Source organism: Poecilia mexicana, unplaced genomic scaffold (genome assembly GCF_051168715.1).
Source record: "Poecilia mexicana isolate PSO_F unplaced genomic scaffold, ASM5116871v1 scaffold_10, whole genome shotgun sequence".
Taxonomy (NCBI): Eukaryota; Metazoa; Chordata; class Actinopteri; order Cyprinodontiformes; family Poeciliidae; genus Poecilia; species Poecilia mexicana.
Genome location: NW_028263379.1, coordinates 14,501,732 through 14,529,665, shown reverse-complemented (window position 1 = coordinate 14,529,665; position 27,934 = coordinate 14,501,732). Strand labels below are relative to the sequence as shown.

The 27,934-nt window shown below is 38.9% G+C and overlaps 1 protein-coding gene across 2 annotated transcripts in view; it reads left to right on the top strand.

The window, feature by feature from the left end:
* The first annotated feature begins 297 nt into the window (after positions 1 to 297).
* The window catches only part of atp8a1 (ATPase phospholipid transporting 8A1), a 102,489-nt gene continuing 74,852 nt past the window's right edge, over positions 298 to 27,934 (top strand). For both annotated transcript variants that reach the window (XM_088009449.1, XM_088009450.1), the window contains exons 1-4: positions 298 to 718; positions 17,944 to 18,058; positions 22,478 to 22,577; positions 24,156 to 24,254. In XM_088009449.1, coding sequence (XP_087865575.1) covers positions 670 to 718; positions 17,944 to 18,058; positions 22,478 to 22,577; positions 24,156 to 24,254 — 363 coding nt within the window. In that variant the 5' untranslated portion in view covers positions 298 to 669. The remainder of the gene's footprint in view (positions 719 to 17,943; positions 18,059 to 22,477; positions 22,578 to 24,155; positions 24,255 to 27,934) is intronic.

Below are 27,934 nucleotides of genomic sequence, written 5' to 3'. Positions count from 1 at the left end.
CCAATAAAACAACAAAATTAATAATCAGTGATGCGCCAACTCCCAGTTTGTAAACAACATCTACTGCAGAGGGGGGAGGTCTTCACTCCGACCGGCAGATTTTTTAAGAAAAAAAAGCACTTTTACGTCAAACTTTATGAGCCACAATGATTAATCAAACGCTGGGTGTGTTTTATATTCATGGGTTAACTGAATTATTTAACTAATAGACGTAGAGAACTGGCCGTTATTTTGGTTCGACCTCCTCCATTCCCCCCCACCCCCGGTGAGCTAATGTGGTACGGTCCATATTGTGAAGCGGCACCGTCTTTCCTCACTTCAGTTTGGGTTAAGTCCGCGTCCACTCCCTAGGAAATGAAGGCGTGTAACGGTTTAATTCTGGCCGTGTGACACCGGGATGCTGGAGGGCTTGTGAACCGCTGGACTGCTTAACTATGTTCCCTTCAGCTACGGCGAAATTTAACGGAAGCTGCTTTCAATTCGCCCGCCTCTCTCGTTAGCACACAGAAAGTACAGTCCGCATGAGAGAGGCTCCTCCGCTGCATTTCAGACGGGGCTTCGACATTCCTTGACGGTCGAGCAGCAGCCGCACCAGCCGCCGCCGCAGGGTGCAGAACCCACGAGCTTCGGCCGCTTGACAGGTGCCGTCGCTCGGCTGTGCTTGGAGAGATGCCGCCCGTCCAGAGAACAATGTCCGATCTTCGCACTCGAGCGGAGGGTATGTAGATGCAGTTGTAATCAGCTTTATATCTTTGTGAAGCCGTTGGAGAGCATATGTAGCAGTTTATGAATATTTATTTAATATAACTGCAAGAAGGCCGTCTGGTATGAGGTGAAGGGAAGTGTAGAAACTTCCTAGTTAAAGCTGTGCAAACTGGCGTCAAGATTTTATAAGTTTCAGAAACGAGGCAAATCTCTGGAAGCCTGAATGTGTCAAAAACCAAATCCAGAAATGTAAGTAAAAAGTCATCCTTTAAAGAAGTGGTTTTTGACACTTGAAATTTTGTAAGATTATCCATACCAATGTAACTCTTTCACTTATACAGCAAACAAACTTACGTTTATTGTATTTTTATGACAGATTGAGATATTTTAGTGCATATTTGTAAAGTAGAGGGAACTACAATTCTTTCGGGATATTTACACAAACATGATGTTCCATCTAGAGATCAAGATTTTTATTCATTCCTCCTTTTGAAACTAGTTCTAGCTCAGTCAGATTTAATGGAGACGGTCAGTGAACATTGGTTTAGGGTTAGGCCTTTCTAACACACAGGCAGCAATCTAGATTAGATCGCTGCCATGGTCACATATGTAAACATGGAGCCTTGGGATCCTCTTGAGAAAATAACCTAAATACCAAAAATAGTAATGAGAAAGCATATCCATTTTACAAATAGAGGAAACAATATTTAAACCAGGCTTGAATAAATAAAAGCAACACAACGGTGACTCTATTGGCTAAATGTGTTGCCATTGGACCACTTTTAATTTAATACTTGCATGCTCAACCAAGACTCGGGGACAAAAGCCATTTTCATTTTTGCAGACCAGGAAGCAGGATGAATGTGCAGACCGTTTGTTGTTTCTGGAAGGCGAAGCTCCTCTCCAGTGTCAATTTTTTTACAAAATACTTTCCTCTTAGACTGCTCTGGCTTTCGCTCCATCGATCTTCCCATCAACTATGACCAGCTTCCCTGTTCCATAGCATGACGCCATCTCCACAAAGTGTCACTGAGGATTGTTTGTGCCATGTTTGTCTTCCACCATTCAGTGTTTTTGCATATGTAAAAAAATGTATTTTGGTCTCATTTGACCAGAGTACCTTCACCCACACACTCACCATGTTCACTACATGACAAACTTTAAACAGGACTTCTTATGGCTTCTCCAGATGTATGGTTCTACTCAAAAATACATTGAGTTGGGATTTATCAGTAGGTTTCCACTACCTATTGTCTGTGAAAGTTGCTCAGTAGATTTGAGTTTTTGGGTGTTTCTCTTTATTCCGGAGCTCACCGTGTAGCTCAGCACAGAACCAGGTTCAGTCAGTTTTGAAGCCTTCGACCCTTCACATCCCTGATTTGATGCTGGCGCTGACCTCAGACCTCTCAGGACAGGGGCTGAATATATGTGCAGTGATCAATATTATACCTTGTGATTTATGACCCTTCCTGCAGTTTCTGTTTTTCTTTGCACCAAATGTAGAGTCTGTGCTGAGTTTGATTTATACACGGGCTAATTCCTCATTCTGAATTATGGCCGTCTACTATATTATTTTGGCTGCATAGCAACTAGCTCGCCCTGTAGAAGTGAAATGAAACAAATTTGTTGAGGGTTTTCTGTTTGCTTATCTACTTCCTAAAATGTTGTGGATGAACCTAAAAACATGGACAACTCATAGTTATTGACTAGTGAATTGCTATGCAGTGACTTTGTTATAGATCTAGCTGCCAGCAGTATTTGATATTGGTGTTGAAGTCTGTTCACCCGCCTATCAACAGATAATGCAGAAGAGAAAGTTTGCAGCTTGACAATTGCCAGGCTCATATCAAGTGGCACTTTTCTCACCTCTGTCTACTTCTGTGTTTGAGTTTTGAAAAGTCATTTAATAAATGCCCTTTGACCGCATTTTTTATTTTTTATTTTCCAAAATATTCTTAACTTGCAGACAAACCAATGTCTAGCACATGCTTGCTGCAAAGTGAAAGGTCAGCTGAGTGGATGGAGACAATTGCTTGTACCAGTCATTCCTGAACCCGAAGAAGCCACTGACTATGTGTTGTTGTTTTGACTGTGTCTTGATCAGTTTTGTTCAGTTTCTTTGAGTCACTGTTATCCCAACATGGGGCTACAGAATATGGCTACAGAACAACATAAAAAAAAAAATAATAATCTGAAAGAAGAAATGTAGGTCTTGCTGAAAAAAAACTGATGAAATAGTTTCGTTAGAACTGTTAACATCATTGTACATGGACAGTGAAATTGGAAGATGACCACGAAATTGGGCAATTTTCAGTTTGTTTCATGACCTGCTGTTTTGGGTGAAAAAAATAGATTTTTTTTTTCCCCAAGCCACACTGAGCTCTTCCAGGCTGCGTTTGCCTTTGGTGTGGCTACGGTTAATGGGGGAATCAGACCAAAAGTTTCCTGTTTTGTTTAAATTAGCAGGGTGCTATAAAGGAAGTTGCAGGACGTCCAAGAATGTAGCAGTCAGTTTTAAAAAGGAAATTTTGGGGTGCTTGGTGGTTTGTTGGTAAAATTCACTCATCATCGCAGTTGTTCTGGGTGCGATTCCCGGTCTCGGACCATTTGCTGGAAACTTTTTCCATTTTAACCTGATGGAGCATTCTGGATTTAGAAATTTAGTAGTTAGTAGAATTTTAGTAGAGTTCTCACAGGATATATTGTGCTATCTATAATATCAACGCAAACCTACGTTTTTAATAAAACCTGGTGCACTAACCATGCTGATACTACACTCAGTTTAAAATATCATATCCTTGTTCTGAAATAACGAGGACAAACTATACTGCACTGTTGTAGGAAAATCCTGTTTTACAGTGATTTATCTATAAGGCAATACTGTAGTGCTTTCTCAATTTCTTTCTTTTCTTTTCCATTTTGCTCTCTCAATTTCTAATATTAGTAATTGACCACCCATAACAGGATGATTGTAAAGGAATATTTTGAATGCTGCTCTTGTATCCTTTTATGTCAAAGTATTTGGAGAGAAATTAGAATCAGCTATAATCAGCATGGCAAAGCTTTCCAGAAACCTTAGATTGGCCCTTAATACATTTTTGATTGATGCAGCCTTACTTTGTGCCAACGTCTCATCACAGATTGTTGCTATTCTGTAGGTGGTCTTAAACACTTTGCTGGTAGAATCCTAAATAATTTAATACAAAATATAGATTTTCTGTAAAACTGTTGACAATGCTGGAGTCTCAAGAATTACAAACATTAATTATGCAGCAGCTATTGCTTTCATGCTTTCACTACTTTTTAGTTTTGCGTAGAGGAAATGGTTGAGCTCTTTTCCTATCTGTGAGCTTGAGAAGCAGCCTCATGGCTTTTTATTTTTCCACTTTAATGGACAGTCCAGTGTATTAGTCTTAATTAGTAGCATGATAAATCAAAATGAGCTGGATAACTTCCATTTTGATAATTTTTTTTAAAGGAACATTTTGTTTACAGAGACATCATAATCCATTTTATTTATTGGTTTTGGTTGTTGTGGCTTATTTTGAATTTTTTAAATATTTTCCAGTTCCAGTGTCAAGTGATCTTTACAAAAATGAAAGTTTATGGGTGTTTGAGAAGACATTCTGACATTATTATGCCATATCAGTATATTCCTTCAAAATGAGCTCAACAAAGCAATATTATCATTTATGGCAATAATTATTTCCAGCAATTTATCTTTGGCCTACCAGTGCCACATAATTATCTTTGGTGTTTTTATGAGAGTCAGAGCAAACTCCCCAACCGTTTTTTATTTTTTTATTTTAATCACCCCGGCACACGGGGCAGACATCCATCTAGCAAGGGCAACCCTCTGCCAGGCTTACCACCTAATCCATCAGCGGCCCGTCCGTCAGCTCTGCATGCTGCGCACACCCCTCGGTCTTGGCCTCCACGTGTTACTTCACTCCGTGTCACTCTTCTTTACTGTGTGGTGGAAACATCCAGCATCTCTGCCAATCTGATGGAATGCGTTGCCAAAATAACCCTATCAAGTACACTTGGCACACATGTGACACGCGAAGCAATCGGCACATTTAATATGTAAATCAGCAACGAAAGGCAGGCACCTTTAGATTCTGATCTCTTGAACACAAATTTCCATTGACAATAGAAGGTGATTGATAACTTCTTCCTTGATCTAGACGGAGAAGCTGACAAATTCCACCAACAGTTAAAATAATAGGCAAATAGGGACAAGCATCTAGTTTGCTATCTTAGCTTGCATGCTTATCTGCAGATGGGTAAAATCCCCTTGTGTAGTTTACGCTAAAGACGAGGACAGGCTTGTGAAACCTGTCCTGACAGGAAGCTGTTGCTCAGTTCCTACTGCCAACATGCCTTTCTGAGGCACAAAATAATCTGCTGTTTCTTTAAGCCCAATACCTCTCTCTCTGCCTGCCTGCCTGTCTGTCTTAAGGTTTTATTCCCAAGTGTAAGTGAAGCGGGATGTTCCCCCTGTAGCATTTCAATAACACCAGCTAAGTCTCAGTCTGTCTGAATTGTGGTATCAGCATGAAGGGAGAGACTGGAGGGGGACAGACTTCTCTCTTCTGAAGGGATCCAGAGCTACCTGTGTGCCCTGTGGATCACTGGCTGATAATAATGTGGCACAGAAGCCCAACACACCACTAAATCTCTCGTCTTGAGCTGCCAATGTGATATATCAAGTCCCCTCGGGCCTTCCTTCTCTATGTGATGGCATAGGACGTCTCCTCTTCTCCGCTTTCTGTTTAACGTCTTGCCTTCATCGGTTACCTGCAGCCAGTCTAACCTTGTTACCCTTCAGACACTTGACTGCGCTCACTTCAATGACTCTCTCAGTGCATCGCAAACTGCTGCATTAGATATAAGAACGGTCGTGCAAGTGCAGACAAAAAGGAGGTACAGTTTCTAAAATGTGGAGAAAGCAAAGGCAGCTCCAGACCAGTATGTTTTTGCCAATGTTTATTTCAATCCCTATTTTGCCTTTAATGACCTTTTTGAACTTACTGATTGCTAATTTTGAAGTGCTCTAGTTTGGAAATTCCTTGTGTTGTGAAAACTAAAAGTACATCTTTTAGAATATATAATAAAATACTTCCTAGGTAAATTAACTGTGTATCTTGTCCCTGTTTTAAACTTTTGCACAACATCATATGACCAGTCTTAGTCGCATTTGCTCTGTTTTTTATATATATATAAATATTATATAATTATAATATTATATAATAATTATTATTATTATAAATATTATATATATATATAATATCAGTGTTTTCTGATAAAAGCAATAAAATAGCATCTTTGTGTTTTGAAATCAGTGTTTTGGCTGGAGATTATATCTGGACAGTGCAAAGATGGATTGTTTGGTAAGCGCTATGCATTTGCGCACCAATGTTTGGGCAGCTGCATTAACATTTTCAGCCCTTGATGTCCTCTCAGATTTTAGGTTTGGTGATGCTAAAGCTCATGGAAACTGATGGGAAAATCTTGGTCATTGAAAAGAAATAAGAGTGAGAAAAACAATACTAACTGTTGTCAACGCAAAATTCAACTTAAAAAAGCATAGATGCATGCTTTCCTGGACCAAGAAACCAGATTCATCTTGATTGGACCTGACTGATCAGCCAGTTGGAAACTCAAAAATGATTTTTCTTTTCCCAGTCAGTGAGCACACCGTGCAAAGCGCTACCAGGTCATGCTGACAACAATAATCTTTGGTCTAGGCGCTGATACTAGGTGAAAAATATTTTCATTTTAGTTAAGATGTTTGAGGGTGTATTCATACCAGCCCTGTTTAGTCCGCTTCAACCAAACTCTAGTTTTTTTTACTAGAATGTCCGGGGAGGTGTAAATATGCAGTTAAGCTCTGATGTGGACAAAAGCAAAATCAAATTCTAATCTGTCTAAAAACCTAGGTCTTTTTGGTTCGATTTAAGTGAACTCTGAATGCAAGTGGACTAGAGGCCGTCCCAAAAGCAGAAGTGGGCCATAGCGCAGGGCATTCTGGTAAATGCAACCAAAACTAATGTACAAGTCTAGCACCGGTGGGAGAAATAGCTTCTGGTATTTTGCCAGAAACAATAAAGAAATCCTACAACAGCCAATATCTTACTGTGCTCTATTTTTATTTACATTTTGTGAAGAAGGACGCAGTGCTCAGTGGGTTTTTGTGTCGTTTCCTTCAGTGGTTCTTGGTGCAGCCCCATCTTAGGTGAGGCGGTAAATAGGTTTTCAAAAGTTTTGGTTTGTTTGACAGTGCAGTGTGAAAGCAAACTGCACCAGCTGAAAATGTAACAAATGTTACAATTTTGGTCCTTAGTTGAATCTTTTGGCAAAATTAGTATTGCTAGGCGTGAGCTGTGCAAAAACTAAATATTGGAAATTGGACATAAAATTCTGATTGATGCCTCTCAAGTGTTATGATTTATTTAATGGATTGGGTACATTTTTCATCTGCCACTGGTGTGCATTCAACTACTTAAAAGATGTCTAACATGGGGCGCTTTGTGGTTCAAAACAATTGTCACCTGATGGACTTTGTGATCACAATTGAATCTCTGGAATCTTGCAGTCTCTCAACATAAATTCAGTGATTCACAGATCAAATCTTCTTTCCATTAACATCTACAAAATAAAATCTACATTGATGACAGAAAGGAAGCTTAAACCTCCAGATGTGTCACAAACTAGTATTTTGTGGCGTAAAAGATGACTAGAATTAATTTGATAAACTTCATATTCTCAAACGACCCTAGCAGTTTGCCGGTTGTTTTTCTGATCTGCGTGTGTCTCTGTGACACAGCAAGAAAATGCAACAAGGTTATGTGCAAGAATACAGCCAGTGAGGCTGTGGGATGATGAGGTCGGATGAAGAAGTGTTGGCAGGCTCTCCACAGGAAAGCAGCACCATCAATGGTGGGTAAGATGAAACTCCTGGTGTCCTTCACCTCCCTGTGCACCTCCATCCTCCCAGAGCTTTTGGATTTAATGAGCCTGATTATGTCTAATTTAGATTTTGTCTTAACAAGGTCATAGTGCCTCTTATATACATGGATAGCTCCAACTATCCATGTATAGAACCAACTATACATAGTAGTATAGTTGATTCTATGCCATCAACTACAGATGGATTCACACTATCTATATATAAATGGATAGTTTGAACTATTCATGTATAGAAGCATTTTAAAAAAATATCTTATCACATATGTGCATTGTGATACTGGCTCATAGTTCTGAGTAAGTGATCTTTTACCAGTTCAGATATCTAAGGCAATAACTGGGTTAAAAGAAAATGTAGCCTAATCTACATTTTCTTTTAATTTATAGTCCTGCAATATTTGACATATATAGGTCATGTTCTGTAGATGGTGATGTTAATGGCACATGAAGTGATCGCCTTCATGAGAGTCTGTGCTCCTGCAATAGAAGCGCCATAACTAATATTAACAGATGACCTACTCTAAAGATTTAGGCCTGAATCAATTAGACAAGTATGATATCCACATAAATGTTTCCTCAGTGTACTTAAGAAAAGGGCATGTTCTCTGCAGACGTGCAATATAATTTGCAGATGTTTCTGGCAAACGGTCTCATCAGATGCGACACATCAGGTCAGCTGACATCATTTAAAACACTGACTAGGATTAATTGTTATCATCGGCCATTTCATTATTGATGCTATTTATAGATGGTATTTGATGGAAATGAGCCTGGTTGTCTGTCATTTTTATCCTTTTTTTCATATCGGTCTTTTTCTAATAAAAATTAAATTTTCCTGTCGGTTTTTGGTAAATGCCAAGTAACATTTTTTTTATTAATTACAATTTTAAGGTTTTTTTTTTTATGAAAATGCACATTGCATATTAACATATGGACAGAAACATATATGTTTTATATTCATCCCTTTCATATGATCTCTGAGCTGTGGTAGTTTTCACATCTTCTTTTTAGGCTGCATGAATGATCAGATGTACTGTTTGTCTTTAACTGTGAATCCTACTAAACCGGTCCTAAACTGGTCAGTCAGTCAACACTATGCCTAATAAGGCTAAGCCTATAATAGTAACATAAAAAGCAGGTTTGGTCTGCTGTAGGCACAGGGTGTTCTGAGGTCTTTGTTGACTGATGACTGTTAGTAAAAATAGTCATACTGGTATTTCCACAAAAAAGTTTAACATGATGCAATTGCTTTTTAAAATGTAATTATCTCTTGTTGTGCAAAATAGTAATTGATTTATACTATTAAGAACAATGTGATATTAAATTTTAGTTTTGAAATGAAAATTCCTTAAAACTTTCATCAGATAGCAATATCTGATTCCAATTGCCCTATTTTAAACAACAGCAGACAATGTGCTGTATTTTCTAAAAGATTTTAATGATAAATAATTTTTGTAAATATTTAAAGAAACATCTTTAGAGTGGGGTTGCTTTTCAATTTTCAGGGAATGTGTTATCTCTGATCTAGAGAAGATGTGTCTAATTAGCTTTGGCCTGATTCACTTTCCATGAATTTCTGCCAACAGAATGGCATTTTTTATTTATTTATTTATTTTTTTACATCACATTGTTGTCTTTGTTTGTAGCTGAACACTAACAGAGCACATAATGATCTTCGGTTCCTGCAATGTTTTTTTTTTTCTACAAGGTGCTAATTGGCCTTTATTAGTATTCCAACAAGCTATGCTAAGATTTGCATAACATCAGCATTTTAGCATGATCTATATTTAGGATGCTAGAAGCGGCCGTTTTAACCTAAGAAATCCTTCAGGGCCCTGATTTGAAACAGTTTTGATGCCTTGATAATATATCAATGTTGCTGACATTCGAAGCGTTTGCGGGGATCTGCAAAGTGTATAGCATATGCTCTTGTGTTTGATCATTCATAAAGTCGCTCTGAGTGGAAAGGCTTGTCTCTCTGCAGATCCCTCACTAAGCTCAGCCAGGCCATCCCTGTGATGTCACTGCTAGACCCAGCTGCCTGCGTTGTCCCCGGACTTTCCGTCCCGCTACAGTCTGCCTGAGCCTATGAGGATCCAGATGGAGCCACACGGGGCGGAGGGATTAATTCTGCAGCTGCCCTGTTGTTGTTGTTGTTGTTGTGGGTGCTGGTTGCAGCATCGAGGTCTGATAAGAGACTTATGGATGTAGCTTAGATTGAGGCAGTACCTATAGTCTCCAACAGCCCTTCCTTCCATTCACAAACAGTGAAAAGATAGAAAGGGATGATTTTATCTCTGAGACTTTGGTGGCTATGAATAGACTGCAGCCTTGAATAGGCTGCTCTGTTCACTAAAATATTTATCTGGGTTGAATGCATCATGTAGAGAGCTTTAGCTGGTGCCGCTATACAGATATAAAGGGACGTGGTATATTGCAAACCAGTTAAGAGATCACAAATTACATCACTTCTGAACTAATTTAAACTCTTAATGATGGTAAGGAGCCTCTGTTTAAGTGCCAGTCAACAATGACAATGCTGAGCTCTGTTTGTCTTTCAACTGGTTTGGCTGGTGTTCACTTCCTGGTGTTGGATAAGTGTTGCTACCTCCCTCCTTCCTACCTCCATTTCCTTTATTATTGAATAAGCTTTGAGTGAGCCTGATTCTGTCCATGCAGACGGTTTCAATCACACTTTACTGACCTCTCAGGCTCATCAGTTCTAGCTCTGTGTCTGAGGGAGACTGGACAGGATGTGTTGTATTCTGAGAAATTTATAGCTGCTCTGATTTGAAAAATTAAGTTTTAAATGCCGTACTTGACTGCGTACTTTAAAAATTACAGATCTAAGAGATAAGTGATTATGTAGTTATTTGACAAACGACAACCAATTGAGATATTTTACGAAAACGTCAGAGTGCAAAGATGTCAAATATTTAGTCCTACAAGGTTTAGTGTTGGTACATTTGAAATAAAAGAAAAAGTATCTAGTAAACAATAACTTGCCTTTGCAGCTCAAATAAATATTTGAGACAATATTGTTGATGACATAGTTCAATCCGAATAGGCTGACTGATTTTTAAATTCAAATAAAACAAAATGTATGATCTTTGGTTACTGATAGATTCAGTTTTTATTGAAAAGTTTAAGTTTTTATGGCTAACTTTAGATTTTAGCTGGAATAAAATGAAAGGTATTCATAGCAGTGCACATTATAGTAAGACACCCAGAGTTGCACAGTTTCATACTTTTATTATGTATTCTACCATATTTGACTTGATGTTTGGAAGATGCACTTATGCAACTCACTGTAAACCTTTGATCTACAAAAACGAGAAAAAAAAATATAAAGTCTGCTTAAAAATTAAAAGTTTTGGTTAATTTATTTATATGTTAATCTTGAAAGAAATTGTGGCCAGAGCTTGCAAATGAGAGATGATCATAGATGGGAAAACCTATTCTAATAATGTGTGCTATAACTATATGTAATAATAATCGAAAAAATGAGGCATCTTTATATTGGACAGAATTTTTTTTTTTTTTAAATAGGAACTTGTCTTGCTTGACATTTTCTCTGCTAGACACAATAGTCGCCCAGCCTTTCTAGACTAACGGGGGAAGACCAGCATGTCATAGTCGAGTCTTCTGGACAGTTTTTCCCACTGGGCGCCCTGTCCAAAATATGTCCCTTCTCGTGACTATTGTTCCACCAGTCTTGGCTGACACAAGCAATAATCCTGACATCTGGACTGCATCCAAACATATTACAACTCTCAGTGGCATTGATACTTCCCCAAGAGGCTTTCCCTTCAGAGCTGTCTGCCACTCCTCGCTGCTTCAACTGAGCTTTATTTAGCCTTGTCGAGCGTCTGTGGAGTTCTAACTTGCTTAATATAGTACGGGACGATAATAATAAAGCTCACAGGAAGTTTTTGTCTGTTATCCCTTCTTGTTTCCGTTATTGTGAGTGGGATTGACGTCATGACGCACACTGGAGTTAATGTAGCTCCTGGAGATAAAAAGCAGAACTTCCACTAAGACGTTTTTAGCAGTGGCCTTGATATGTTTTACACAGGCTGGTGTAGAACCAGGGGACTTGAACTTAACAGAGAAGATTTCAGAGAAGCTCTTTAAAAGGGTTCTGTGAAAACTTAATTTATTGGAACTATCAACTATCTTATCTCATCAGTTTTTGCTTGAAAGTAACTACACACACATAGGATTGCTGTTGAATGTTAGATCAGTATTTGCAGTATTAGACCACTTTCCGGCTTCCGCCCCGTTTCTCCTCCCCAATCCAATTAAAGCATTCAACTCAAAGCCTTAAATTGGATCAGATGTGTAAGAATAGTTGCTGCAGCAGAAACCTGACGAGGGTCTTAGGTGCATAGGTGGCATAAAACAACCCAATAGAGGTAGACATCATGTTGGGAAGTTAAGTCATTGGAATTTAAGTTATACTTGGGAAACTATATTGAAAACTTGTGCGTTGTGATGAATTCCTAAGCTGAATGTTTTGCTGTTTAGACCATTAGTCCAACCTTCCTGCAGATTGACTCCACCTCCACAGTATTGACTCCACCTCCACTGTATTGACTCCACCTCCACTGTATTGACTCCACCTCCACTGTATTGACTCCACCTCCACAGTATTGCAAAGTGGTTTGCTGAACTTAGTCCTTGTTCTACCTCACAACCTCAGACTGCTTGTTATAGTGACACTTGAATTAGTTATACTCGTATAGCTGCCGATTAGAGGCCTTCCACCTCACAGGAGATGCTCCAGAAATAAGATCAGTGTGGGTTTAATTTCTGTTCTGTTTTCTTTTTCTTCTTTTTAAGTCCAGCACCCTTAATTTTCCATAGTTTGTTCTTCCTTAGATAAATCTCAGTTTGTTGTGCTGTTATAGGATTTTTCAAGCCTCAGCTACTTTGGACATAAAATCAGCCAATAATTATTTGCGCCAGTAGATGGCAGTAGTGATTTAACTTTGAGCGCAACTGACTGTCGCTTCTCTGCATTTCACAGCAGAAGTAGTAAGTTAACGGTTAGAAAAAAAAGGTCAACAGCCAGAAGCTCAGTCAGAAATATGTATTCATGTACTTCTATCTAAAGCTCCCTGTTTTGTGCTGCAGACAAAAATAAAGACTTGTGACACCGGAATTAAAGTTGTCCAGTCCGTGTGTAACGGCAACATTAGGGAATCTGAAGTTGTGCTCCTGTCGTGAGATGTATGTCGAAAGACATACAATAGAAATTCTTGTCCAGACTAAGTTGGTAAAGACGCCACAGGAAACCTCAAGTAGTGCTCAGAAACAAGGTAGAGATCTAAAACAATAATGCAGTTGTTAGTGATGAACACACACGCACACACAAGAAGGAATAATAATAACAAAAAAGCAATTTCTTTATTTGATACCAAGCCTCCTTGGTATCAAATTATTTGTTTTTTCCCCTTAGTTTTCTCAAGCGAAAGTAAAACTCAGGTTTACTGTTATCTACTTTCTTGCTGGTCCACTTTCTTTCTATCGTAACTCCCTTTTTCAACTTTGGGATTATGTCTCAGCTTCTATCATCGTGTTTGTTCATTTTGGCAAGATCAGAATTTTGCGACCAGTTTCTCATCTTTATTTATTTTTTGTAAAGCTTGGACCTGCTGATACAAATTTCTTCTTAGTAACTCTATTTTAAGAAGAAATGAGAAGAGCAATAACATATTTTATTGCCTTCCTGCAGTTATCATCAGTCATTAATTATTTATATTAGGAGCATAGACAACATAGTGCTGTATGCAAGGGAAGAGATACACTCAGGAGAAAATTATTTCAGTTTAAACTATCTTACAAATGATTAGTGGCGTTAGCATGCCTAGCATTACTGAATCTTCCATCCCTATGTGTGTATTCCCTGCAGAAGTTTGATCCTTATAGTATCAAATCTCTTCTAGTAAGATTTCCAGAACTGTCTATTTCTAAATCCTACTTGTTTTTATTATAGACAGCTCAAAAGAATAAGAAAGCAACTTTGTTTTGCTCAGTTTAGCCTTCCTGTTAGCTTCTGCATGTCTCCGTGTCTTAGCCCGAATTAGCAGCAGACATGTGGCAGAAAATATATATTTTTTTTAATAGCTGTGTGCATTTCTGGGCTTTCTTTGCTTTCATTTCAAATGCTTTTGAGAACAAATATTTCAAATCACCAGAAAATTTTATTTATTTATTTATTTTTTACATTTCAGTTGGCTGAAAAGTAAGGCATAACTTCCTTTAAAATTGTAAAGCAATTCATGCCTCCTGTCTGATTCCTGTACAGTTTATTATATATGTGCCATCTAGCACATGAAAACATTAAGGTCAAAGTAGTTGACGGCAACATACAAATACAAGTCAGTGTTGTTTCATAGAATGAAATATTCACGTACTTAACAGATTTACTCAAATTGAGTTCTCATCTTGTTCTATAGCTGCTAAAAGGGGGACAGGCTAAGTTAAATAAGAGCACAACCAGCAACTGGTGCATTGCAGCACCTGGCCTACCCCAGTGGCCTACTCCCGCTGCGAAGGCTCATTCAGAACACAGAGGTGCAGCATCAGTCACATCCTCAGCCACATGGCCTGCTTCTTCACAATGGCCTCATGCTGCAGCGATAGTTGCTGTCTTTTCCTGTCCTCAAGTGTTGCAAACAATATTGTTTTTAGGTTAATTCTCGCATTATAGATTAAAGACTTTCTACCTCAGATTAAAGACTTTCTACCTCAGATTAAAACAGATTTGTTTTTGAAATCTGTTCTCTTTGTACAATGCGTGTCCCTAAATGAGCAAAAGACAAAGACACAACACTTGACTCTGCTGTTGCTTTGCTGACACCATCCCTCCTCTCCTCCCCCCCAAACTAATCCAATAAACCACCTTTCCTGATCTGACATCTTGCATAACGAGGTCGGGATAACCACCCAATGTTTTCCCTGGTGACCAAATGACTACAACGGGCTGTTTATTTTTAGCCATCGAACACATGCTGAGAAGAGAAACTTTCCAGATAAGATCTGTTGGGTACTTCTTGGTATACGCTAAGTAGACTGTTAAAATAACAAGGACTGGAATTTGAGATTTGGGGTTTACGTAGCATGAGTTGGAAAGTAATAAAGGGTAAGGTGAGAAAGCGAAGGAAAGCACAGAGCAGTGAAAGTGGAAAGCTTGACTTTAAAGGCGGTGTCAGTCTTCCACCTTGTTTCCTTGACGTGACATGGAGGGAATACTGCAGAGCAAGCTAGGGTTACAACTGGGGCATATCATTTAGTGTCTCTGGTTACAGCATCTCACCACTCTGCAGTTTGTTGTTGTTCAAGCCATTTTTCCGCACTCACATGACTTTCTTTCCTGCGTCCTATTTTCGTCGTCGTAAAAGTTATTCTTTAACGTCAACCCATATCTTCTAACACAACAAGTTAGCATGTGATCAGGACCAACCTGATAACTTTATAGTTGGGGAATACTCTCTGTACCTGAAAGTTTGGGTGATACTTTCCTGGGTCTTCTCTTGGTATCTACTCCAAACATTTAAATGAAAATAAGGAAAAAGATGATACAATTTTTTCTCAGAATGTATCTTTTTCAGTTTTTGGTGTGATCTAAGCTGCCTTTCTTTCAGTTCCAATGCTTATACGTTGGAGCTCAGTTACAACTTAACTCCTGTGACTATAAAGAAGCATAAAAAAACAAGTTTAAATGTTACACATTGATCCAAGCATTTTATCATCTGGTAATTAGCTGACTTTTATTCATAAGTCAGACATGTGGGAAGAGAAAAGAATGGCAACTTTGGAGACCTAGATTACTGAAGGACTTGGATGTTTATGTTATTACCTCACACCTTATTAAATGTTTATTGGTATACAGACAAACACAATTAATATGGAAAAAATTTTGAAATCTGAATATTAAATGTAGCGCCTGAATATTTATTCAGTCCTCCTGAGTGAATACTGTGTAGAATCATCTTTCACTGCCGTTACAACTGACCATATTTGGGGTATGCCTCCGCCAGCTTTAGACATCTACAAACTTAAAACTTTTCATCTTTGCAAAATAATTTAAGCTCAGTCAGACTGGACAGACGTTGACTGGGAGTGTTGTCATGGATTTGTTCCTGAACTTTGAGTGGGTCTTTCTGACACATGATGGTGATTTGAAGATGGACCTTCACCCCAGTTCCTAGTCTTTTCCAGCCACTAACGTGTTTTCCTCCAGGATTTCTCAGTATTTAGCCCATTGCGTCTTCCCATTAACTCTCTCCATCTTTCCTCTGCCTGCTGGAAAGTGTTCCCCATAGCATTATGCTGCCCCCTCTGCTGTTTCATCTTGGGGAAGGTATGTAAAAGGTGATGGAAAGTTCAGTTTCTATCTCATCTTACCACAACGGCGTCTTCCACATGTCACTGTGCCCCACATGGTTTTGTGGCAAACTCCAAACACAACTTCTTGTCATTGTCTATTAACAATGATTTCTTCTTGCCATTCTTTCCTTCAGGACAGGGTTTAGGTTTCCTTATGATTTTCAAAGTTGTGCTTTTCTGCAGCTCCTCCAGAGTTACTGTAGGCCCCTTGGCTGCTTTGTTGATAAATGCTCTCCCTCCACAGCCTGTCAGTTTAGGTGGACAGCCATGTCCCGGGATGTTTGCATGTTTCCCCTCCACCCCCCTATTTATCCCTGAACCTCTTTGCTGTATTCCAAGCTTCACAATGCTATTTCGTCACCAGTGTTTTGTAACACAGCTGCATTTACACTGAGCAAAACCTTAGTAGGTTATCGGAGGCACTGGATTTTAATTTAGGACTGTTGGAATAAAGCAGGGTTGAAAAGAAAATATATGCATTACTTTTGTTTTTTTTTTATCTTTGAAACATTTAATAAACAAGGACATTTTCTTTCACTTTCATAATTATGCTTTGCTTTGTCTATCACATTAAGTTCCTTCAGAACTACTGCAAAAGTTTTTGGTTGTAACATGGCAACAATTTGTTTTGCTGTATCTTTAAAAATAAGTACAGGACCTTGCTAGTTCAAACTTGGCTTGCTTTTTATACATTTCTTAGACCATCCTGTTCTGCACCAGGTAGGCTTTTTCCTGATGCACCTGCAGCCTGCAGAACAGAGCCTGCTCATCTTGCGTTAGCCTTCCTTACAAAGTGAGACCCTTGCCAGTTTTGGATTGGCTCCTTGCCAATAAAAAAATTGCTTCACAGTACCTGCAGGAGCGTCTCTGCAAGCCACATGCAGCCCCCGTTGCGCCTCAGTAGTGTTGTCCTTGCAGCCCACTTTGTTGACCTCGGTGGGAGGCTGGGAGCAGACCAGCGCCTTGTGATTTCAGAGATGGAAGGAGAATTTTATCCAATCAACAAGAGGCTTTTAAAGGACAGAATAGTTGCTTCCATGTTTTAAAACTGCGTTATTTGAAGAAAGAAAGTGGTGGTGGGTGAAAAACAATAAAATCAATATTTTTCAGGATTAAAACAGTGTTTTTTGAAACTTTAGCCATAAAACACATTTTCAGTAAAATAATTCAACTGCACATTGATAGAGGCACTTTGGTGTTGTAGTTTCAAATCGTCAGACTGCATCAGCTAATCTTCTCACATAAGAGCTGTGCAGTCTTTGCAGCACGCTGGACAGGAAATTCCGAGTGATAATCACATCTATCAAGCAGCACAACAGCCTCCTGACTGTAAAATAGTCATTGAAATGTAGGATTTATTAACATGTTTTAAATAATCAGACCACAAACATTTACTTTCGTATTCTTTTCTTTAATCTACGGGTTTAATGAGTGGGTGGTCTGTGCTCAGACTTCCTGTAGAAGAAAGGAATCATCATTGAGACAGAATGATCATTAAGTCATGGCCTTTGGGTGACCATGACTTAAACACTCTGGCATTCACGGTCTTTCACTGCTTGTCTTATTTAGCTGCACAAAATAGATGGACAATGTTCTTGTTTATATTTTTAGATAGAGTTTTTATTACTTTATTTACACAATACATGTGCATCCCCTTCATTTATAATGCATGTTGCCATCTGAAGCAGCAAATCATCTAAAGTCTCCATAGACTTCCCCTGACTGTGGCTCCTCCACTCCTTCCAAGGTCTCCTTTGGCGTTATTCACACTGGACAACTCAAAGACTTCAAAATGGCTTTTCATCTTACCTTTTTTGGTTCTTTTGATGTTTTATTTGTTCTTTAGACTAAAACCTCCTTTCTTGCCTGACGCAGGATATGAAAAGACAGAGGACACATTAGAGAAGACGTCACTGGCTGACCAAGAAGATGCCCGGCTTATATACCTCAATCAGCCGCAGTTCACAAAGTTTTGCAGCAATCGTGTCAGGTAAGAAGGTTATTCACTGAAATGTGCCAAAGATAATATAACTCTGTGTGCATTATATCTAGTGACAGATCCGTGAGGTACAAAGGAGTCTCTATATTTAAGAGCTGAGTTAATGTGTTGGGCAGCTCACTGGTCCACTTCATCCGGTGGTCAGTTTAAGCTTAAGCGGGTCTCTTTGCTGCTCCATTTCTGTCAGATATGCTCATATATATATATATATATATATATATATAGCAGAAACTGAAACTTGGTTTCCTTTCAAAGTTGTTTTTCTTCATGGTTTCAGTCCCAACATTTTTACTCTTCTAATAACTTTTATTTTTGAGTAAATTGCTACTTTCCTGCTTTCTGTGAATGGTACTGGAAAATAGTTTTGCATTTCCACACTTTGTTCCTCCATCCATCAATCCAATAATATTTCCATCTGTTTCTCATTTATTTGTTTTTGTTCTTCTACTTTATGGAAGGTAAAACGGGACAAAATTAAATAAGTGCATCATTAAATCATGAATTAAATGTACTATGAAATAAATAGCGTTGACTAGTTGGACACGACTAATATGGCCATCTATTAAGGCTTTCCCAGTCGCAAATAAATACGTTCATAATGTTATCTTGCGTAGTTGATAGGGAGCCTTTTTACTGATACATTATGAGCTGCACAGGTAGCGTTACAGTGTAGTTTGCTCTAGAAATGGATTAGAGCAGATGTTTCAGCCTGACCTTCCTTCTCTGTTGCTCTTCTCCAGGGAGTTCAGGGTTTTTGCCTTGAAGGTCAGAATTGTTCGGAAAATGCCGTCAGCTAGCATTCCTGCACGAGGAACTTGATATGTACAGTATATGCACACTCAGAGACGACTGTAAGTTGAACAGGTGTAGTAACAGGAAACTTTGAATGGAAACATGCACAGGCTTTTGCCATCTGACTTAGATCATTCTCCTCTCCAGTACAAGTTATGCAGATTCTCACCGATTTCATTGTTTAATTGGCAACTCTAAAGAAGTGATAATGTGTTTTTAGTGGATCTGGATGTATAAAACATTACCTGCAGAGACTTGCTGGCGTCTGCTGTAGGTTCTGTTTTACTCCAGCCCAGATAAGCCTCCAGGAGTCCGGTGCCAGCGTGCCTCAGGGATCAGGATTATAAAGCACTAATTAGGATGGCATGGTGAGATACTGTAATCAGTTATTCTGTGCTTTAATATTTCTACATTACATTGTTTTATATTAGCTTAGTCATCAGAATCCTTGTAGTCTGCATGCTGATGGTCATTTAGGTTATTTGCTGTGCTGGGTTAAGAAATTTACATATTAACAAAGCAAACAAGAACTAAAGGAGACTCAAATTAGGAACTCTCTGTAAGCTTTAAAGGGGGCCAGTATTATGTACACTCCAGGAACATAGTGCCATTTTATAGCACAGTCAAGTAACTACGTTACCTTCAGATGCTATAAAAATGTTCTATATAGTCAGACTTTTACTAACATTTCTTCAACAGTTTAGGTTCCCAAATCAGTGTAGCATAGTGAAACTAATTTTACTAACTTAAATCCATCTTGGTCTCAGTCTCCACCTGGACTACATCCAAAGTGAAGCAGCTGTAGCTCATGTTATTGTGGATTGTTTACACACCTGCACTTGCTGCTGACAGACGAATGTAAACGGCAATTAATCTCTGATGTTGACAGTTTGTCTTGTGAAAAAGATGGGAGGACCTTTTTAAACCATCTATTGTGTGAATCGCATGGTACAGTTGATATGAACACACAAAGCACTAAATAGGCAGCCAAAGTGGAATTTTTTTTTTTTAATCGTCATGACTTTCCAAAGCAAATCAGCAATGCATTTCTCTGATTTTATAAGCATTCATGTGAGCTTTGTATAAAGCTAAGCTCCATGTCACCATATCAAAGACATTACTGTCAGGTTAATGAGAAACAAAGCTTAATGTTGAATGTTGTATATGCAATGGGGCTGTACCGTGTAAGGATAAATTCTGCTTATGTAGGTATTGTATCACCAGTCTTGGTAATTTTGCGACTGTACACAGCGTATGTCCTATAATGCATTTCACTCATGAATACCATTGTAAATAATAGTGTGACACATGTTTGTTTTTTATCACATAAGTTATATAAATGTGCAGTGATTGAATAACCTGTCAGGTGGAAGGCAATAAAATGAAATGAAATGTTGCTTTGTGGTCAAATATGTGCTAAAACGTATGCCTTTAACTGGGCCTGCACAATTTTTAGGAATTCATTAATTACAAAAATAGCATTGTATTGATTGAAAACCTATTAATCAGCATTTTTATGCTACTCTGCATCATGTCTACATGACTAATTTTGGCTTTTGCCACATGTTTCCAACATTGAAATGCAAATTTTTTTGTTACTAAAGAGATACTTACTGAAGGACAGGTTGCTATTTACCAAACGGCCTGAAAATGGCCGTTTGGTAAATAGCATCATTAAACTCTAATTTGTTCCAAAGAACATTCTTGCACGTAAGCCTCCCAGGTACATGACCTGCTTAGGTCAGGCTTGAAAGTTCACTCCCAATACTGGTATAATTCCAACACTGTGTTGCAAAATGAAGACTCTCAAATAATAGATGATTATGGAAGCAGGTGAGTAATGCCTTTTAAAGGAAGCACACAAGTCTTGAGTTTTGCTTTTTAATCTATTTAACGGAAAAGGTTATTTAACCTTTGTCACCGCCAACAGCTTAACATTGCTGTAAACAGCATAGTGTGCTGTCACTGCTAATCATAACAATTATGACTCTTCAGCTTTTTGTTTTGTTAGCAGAACAGTGTTAGCAATGTGTGTGCTAGTTGTTATGTTCTGGAAAATATATATGTGTATTTTGTCACTGCGGCTATACTTTTATTTCAACTAGTAGGCTATTGAAACTACCCTCTTCAGTTTATTACTCTGATATGGAGGTCAATGTGTAAGAAGGCAGTCATAGATGCTTTTTTAAGCACAACAATTGTAGTGAATGAAAACGATGGGTCCACTTTTTTTTTGGCATCAAAACTTTTTAGCCACTGTTGTGTGCTTTTAGTTCCCACTGGGATCTCATGTGGGTTTAGGCTAAAGATCGAATAAAACTCTGATCTGACCACAGTATCGACTACCGTACTTGTGTGTAAAAGTCACTCTCACAAAGAAACTTCCACTTATTTGCATGTCTCACTTCGCCTGTTGATTTGCTTGGTCACTCTGATCACTTTGATAATGCTGAGCTTCCTCTTATGATCATGACTCATGTGACTGCTACAAAGCAACAGTTATGTCTGTCTAAGAACATGTAAGGTTTTAGATCAGGGGTCATTTGACACGTTCTCAATGTTGTTCAGTAAAACTTGTCAGATTTACAAAAAGAAACTACATAGATACTTGTATGTCATGTGATTGTTTTTTTTGTTTTTTTTGCTTTATTAAAACAACCACAAACATCAGTATATTTTATTAGGACTTCAGGTGCTAGAGTTGCACAAATAGTTGTGCATCATTAAGTTTAAAGTAAAGAATACATGTGTTAAAGAACCAGAGTTACAACAGAATTATATTAATCAAAGAATATTCATGTGTTTGAACCATCTAGTCAAATCCAGTCCTAAATTCAAATGAGAACCTGTGATAAGGCAAACTTTGCAGCCTCCGGTGTGCTAAGTTAACACTCCAAAAAGTTACAGCTGCAGTGAAAGTTGTTTCTATCAAGTATTGACTCAAAGGAACACAAATATGTGCCACAGTTTCCATATTTTTATTTGTAAAAATATATATATTGTATTTCTGGTAGGTTTAAAATGGCTATATCATTGTTGTTGAACTGCATTCTTTTGGTCACCTTTGCGAGTTAGAGGCACTACACTTGGTTTGTATTTGTTTGTCTGCAGGGGTATGCAAAGCATTGCTACTGGCTTGGCTTGCAGCAGTATATACATCTTCTCCTAAAGTGGCTCCTCTGACTGCCCCCTTTAACTCGGCCGTAAATCAGCCTGCTGGAGGCTCGGCTGTGGGAGTGCTGAAAGCTCCTCTAGTTTCAATATTCCACCATGATGACCAACCCCACAGCAGCACATGCAACATCGCTCATCTCTGCCAGGATGCCTTTATGTCCTCTCTGCCACCTCCTAGCCTCTCATTATTCTTTATTATTAGTGCACCAGTGTTTGCAGTTCGTCATTGTATGACACAAGTATATATGTTTCTGTAAAACTAACTCTGGAGAGTTAGTTTTACAGAATGCTAAAATTAAAGACTCGTCTGAATGACCCTTGTTTCAGCTGTGTTGCCACTTTAGATTACACTTTGCAAGCTAACCTATTTTGTTTTCTCCCTTTCTTGTCTCATCTTGCGCCCCACCATCACCTCGTTGCGTCCTGCCTGACTCGGCTCTTCAGCACGGCCAAATATAACGTTCTCACCTTTCTCCCTCGGTTCCTCTACTCGCAGTTCAGGAGGGCAGCCAACGCCTTCTTTCTCTTCATTGCACTCCTGCAGGTAAGATTTTGTAGTTTTGTATTTCTGTGATGCAAAAATATAAATAAAACGGCTACATTTGTCAGTACTGAGATAACATTTTAGCTATTTGGTTAATTACTTTTTTTTCCCCCAACTTCACTTTGCGTTGTCCTAGACACCACTTCCTGGAAGGTCATGTCTGTAATTTCATATCTACACACAACCACACACGCACTCAGACACAGTATTTTATATAACTTGATAAAAAACACACACAATTCTACACCTACTAACTCAACATGCATCAAATGACATGAAATATGTACAGGTAGCTGCTTTAAGGTACTACACTGCAGTGCAGAGACTGCTGCAATTTGAATTTCAGGTGTTTGGAGCTCACCAGCAAACGGCAGAAAACGGAGAAGGGAACAGCACAGAAACTTGAGTTTCTGTCTTTATATTTGAGCTGACAGACTGTCCCACTTAGAGAAAGCTGTGCGGTTAGGAAACAACTCCATCCACTGTCCTTTTGAAACGCAGCCAGTGTGAATCCTCGTTTCCCGCCGTGTCGATACGTCGACCTTGAATAAAACAGCCATGCAGATGAACGAAACGTGAAATCAATTTCCAAGTTTCTTTCCAGCGGTATAATACTGATTTATCACTGTGGGTTTGCTGTTGTTTACATGTTAAGGCCCAGCATCGGGGCTGCAACTAACAATTATTTTAATAATGGATTAGTCAAGCGATTATTCTAATGATTAATCAGATAAAAAATAAAGCACTTTCTACCATTTTTATTTAATTTAAGCCTATTTTACACAGTATTAGAAATACATTAACAGGTTCAATACATTAATTACAAATGAAATGGAAAAACACATTTTTGCCTATAATGGAATAACAGGATTCCTTCAGTGCACGCTTGACCATTGTAACAAAAGATGCATCTGTAGCTAAAAAAATACTTTTCTAATCAATTTGCTATGTCAGTGCAGTGTAGGACTACTTGCTGAGTACTTTTTGACTAAATAATAACTGGATAACAAAAGGCGCTTAACATGAAATGTTTTTACAGAATTACAAAATTTACACCATGTGAAGGTAAAACAGACAGTGTTTTTTTTTTTTTTTTAATCTAAAATACTGAATGTCGATGTGTTTTGGTCCAGGTTTGTCTTTAAATCCTTCATGTACTGGATTAAACTACTTCATCTATGAAAGGACCTGCATCACTTTTTGTATTGCGTGGTAATCCTGAAGAAAAGCAATCACTTGTCAGACCTCTAAGAAACTTGGAAATCTGTTTTTCTAATAGATGGACACAACAACTGATGAAAATGTCCTTTTAAATGTTTCTTTCTTGTGCATGCTGTTTATCAGATGAAGGATGGCGTTTAGCGATGTAAGTTTTTAGTTTAACCAAGAGAAGCTGTTGGGACGAGAAAGGAAGAATTAAAACATTCTCTGTTGCGTCAGTTGTAAAATACAGCAACTTTACTGGTGGGAATTTATGATCCCACATCAAAATACAATTCTTTTTTTTGAAGGCTAAAAGCTTCAGAAAAGACAATCACTAAAATCCAACCTAATATCGTGACATTGTGTTTTATTTAGCAAATCCCAGATGTGTCCCCCACTGGTCGCTGGACCACCCTGGTGCCGCTGATCTTTATTCTGGTGGTCGCTGCGGTCAAGGAAATAATTGAAGATCTGGTAAGACATACATCAGTCAGAATGGGGCTTTAGCTTCTTCAGTCTTTTTACAGTTTAATCTTAGGCCATGTGTCCCTTTTCATAAACACAATTCGGTAGGTGTGTTCCAGTTTTCTACTTTATTAAAATTAGTTGATATGAAACAAATATGTTTGATTAAAAAAAAAGCAAAAGCAGAAGAAATCTGCAAGGAGGGAAAATACTTTTCCACAGCTCTGTGTATCATGAGCAGTGAACTGTGGCCTGTTGGCAGAAAGCAGGTTATAGTGGATATGACCACACCACACACACAGCCGCGCCATCAAACACACACACGCAAAACATGCACACTCATTTCTGGGGCCCCAGCTGTGCCAACTGGACCCAAAAACACATTTATTCAATTAACCTAGATACTCAGTGCTCACACACAAAGACAGTTTGTACAAAATAAAACAAAGAGACTGCCCTGAGCTGTTGAACAGATGCTTGAAGATGCTTTAGATTGATGCGAGTTTGGTTGTGTGTTTGATTGTTAATCTTTTGAATAAAACTAAACTAAACCCAGCTGGGAACAAAGAAGGTTATTGGACCTCAAGCCCCCTGACCCAAACCCGGAGGAGCAGCAGATAATTGTTGGGTGTGGTGTTAGTCATTTTGTACTTTGGGTGGGTTAATAATGTTAGTCAAACTAAAAATATGTGCATTCTGCAGTTGGTGTGTAATCCACTCAAGCCTATCTTAGCGAAAGTGAGAGAATGTTGCATTCCACTGTATTGCAGTGACACTGCAATGCGATCCCTCGCGCAGGTCCCGGTGGGCAGTTACTCTATACTACACTGTAGCGTCTATCGCGTGCTGAAGGGACCAGCGCAGCAGTTTTTGTCTCCTGGCCTGTTGTGGAAAACATGGGAACAGAGTGGATGATGACTCCATCTTTATCGCTGAAGGTCACCTGCACACACGTCTGTTCTCTGTACAGCGCTGTCCCTCACGAGTTGACCTGACAGGCCAGCATCGACCCCTAACTTCATGAATCATGCACACACTGTACAGCACACGCCTTACTTTGTTGCTGGCTGACTTTTCTGCAACAGCCTCAGGCTGTTTGTTCAGAGCAGTTCTGCCATCATTCAGATTTAAATGTCTCCAAATGGGGAACATAATAATGTGACTTTGTAGTAGCTTCATTTTAACAGCATCGGTTGCATTTTATTGCCATGCTTGACCTGGAAATGAAGACTAAAACAAACACACGACAAATGCTGCTTTCATCTTTGCGTATTTTTTGACTGTGTTGGAAGTCTGTAGAGGCCTGATGATGGAGGACTTGTGCATAACCTCCACACTTGGCTCACCTTTTGCTGCACTGTGAGCTTACACACATTATTTAAATACAGTGCGTCTCATTTTCTCTGTGCCTAGAGACCAAAGCAGTGAATATGAGGACAAGTGAAAAGCAGCCAAACCTATGTAGGTGCTCCTTTAAACGTATTTCTGCTCTCCTAACACGTCTTGCCTCAAAATCGGCGCAAGTCCATCTGTGGCGCCACACCTAATAGTGTGGATGAATGAAAACGGGCTGACAGCTCGAGTACAGGGCATGATGAATGGGCTTCGGAGAAGCAAACTTTTTCTGGGAACAGTGTAGCCAGAAAAAGACTGAAGTCATGCACCGCAGACAGGTCCATTCATTAAAAAGTACAGCATATTAAATATAATTTCATTTAGCCAGCTGAGTGTGGAAGGGAAGACAAGTTGTCACAGAGAAGAAGAGTTTTAGTACCTGGAGATGTCACTGTCATTCACCTGCTATAGTTCAGGATTCCTATGCTGTCTGGAAGTTGATTTTAATATGCTATTATCAGCACAGAAAAGAGGAGTATGGGAAAATATTTGCATCCTCAGACTTTTTTCCCTGTACCATCATCTAAATTCTATGTCCTTATTTCCTTCCTTGTTTGTGTCCTCCTCGTCTTCCTCGCTCATACTTTGTCATACATCCATTCCTTCTTTCGGTCCTTCCTTGTGTCCCTGGTTTTTCTCCCTTGTGTCATTCATTTTTACTTTTTTGTGGTGTTCCATCGTTCCCTTTTTTTCCTTCCATCCCTTCTTTTTCTAGCCTTGTATCCCATTTTCCCTCTTCATTCTTCCTTCTCTCCGTATATCTTCCTGCTAGGTTTCTGTGCATCCTTAAGTCTTAAATTCTAAAATTAAAACCTCAGAATTTCCTAAATTTATTTAAAATGTTGGTCGGCCTTAAAGAAGTTAATCACAGGTCTTAAATTTTATTTAATCTTTCATATTCTATTGCTTGATTTTTCTGCCAACAAACATTTGAATTGAGCGGAGAAATCTTCCAGTCTGTGACTTGAGGCAATTGGGGCTACCGCTAACTAGCTGCAAATTTACCTTTGCTAGCTAGCTAACTTGTTTTGTCTATGATGGGAAAGTGTAAATCTATCATTAGTGGCTGGACGCCACCGTAGCCACTGGCTCACTTCAGTTTCCAACCCATATGGCGTTAAGTGCATTTGTGCAAAAAATCTTGGCACTGCTGCTCTATGAAATGTGTACTTTTCTTTTGTACAGTTCTGTCATAATATAAACCTTAAATGTAATTCATAATGGTCTTAAAAAGGTCTTTTAAAAACCTTAAGTTTGACTTGGTGAAACCTCTAGAGAGTCGGTCCTTTCTTCCTAAGTGTTTCTTGCTGATTTGATCAATTATGCCTGTCATCTAAAATGTAAACAGCCTGTATTAGCGCACGCTGTTTAATAAAATAAATGTTTTGAGTGACAGTCTTGAGGGGCTGAATTTGTTGCAGATTAAATTAGATTACCTTGGTGCAGGTCTCTTTTCTTGTAAACAGGTAGTTAGCGGAGATGTAGGTGGATGTGTCCTCTCCTTGTTAATCAACTAGAGCACACGTTGCTTTCTGGAGCTCAGTTTTAATGCACAGTAATCATTTTAATGAGATGGGTGCAGCAACTCGTTATTACTCAGCGTGATGCTGGTTGACAAGCTGTCCCTTGGAATCAGCTGCAGAAATCACAGCTGATTGTGTGATTGTTGAGCAAACAAGCGGGGCACAAGGGGAAGAAGTGTTGCTCTTTGACCTGGTCACGCAGATCTGTTCAAACCCCTTCAACTTTTTCACATTTTATGCAACTGCCATAAACTTCACCTTCACTACCTACCAAAACATAACTGTCCACCTCGACTTGACAGTGACGGAGATAAAAACGTTAATCAGCCTCTGAAGGAGCTGCAGAGATTCATATTGCTCAGGTGGGGAGAATTTGTTGGCAGGACAATTGAAATACACCACATAGTAGAAAGCAAATCTCATGGTAATGAGCAAATGTTTAAATTCTCCTTAATAAATTGAAAAATCAATCCATTCTTTTTACGTAAAGCGTAACACGACTGAGATGCAAATGCTTCTGTTAAACCCATTATGTGACAGTTTTTAGATCAACACTTTAATCCCTCCTGACTTTTCCCCATCTGTCAGGTGACCCTGCAGGGATAACTGAGGAAAGTTAAGCTGTAGATTTAGAACCCCTATTGGGACCACAAAGGAGAAAAACGCTGCAGTGGTTTTATCCACCACTATACTGGTGGATAAATTGCTGAATGATGTGGCTGTTGAAAAGGTTACACAGGCTCGGTGGGAAAATCACTCTGGATTGTCGGT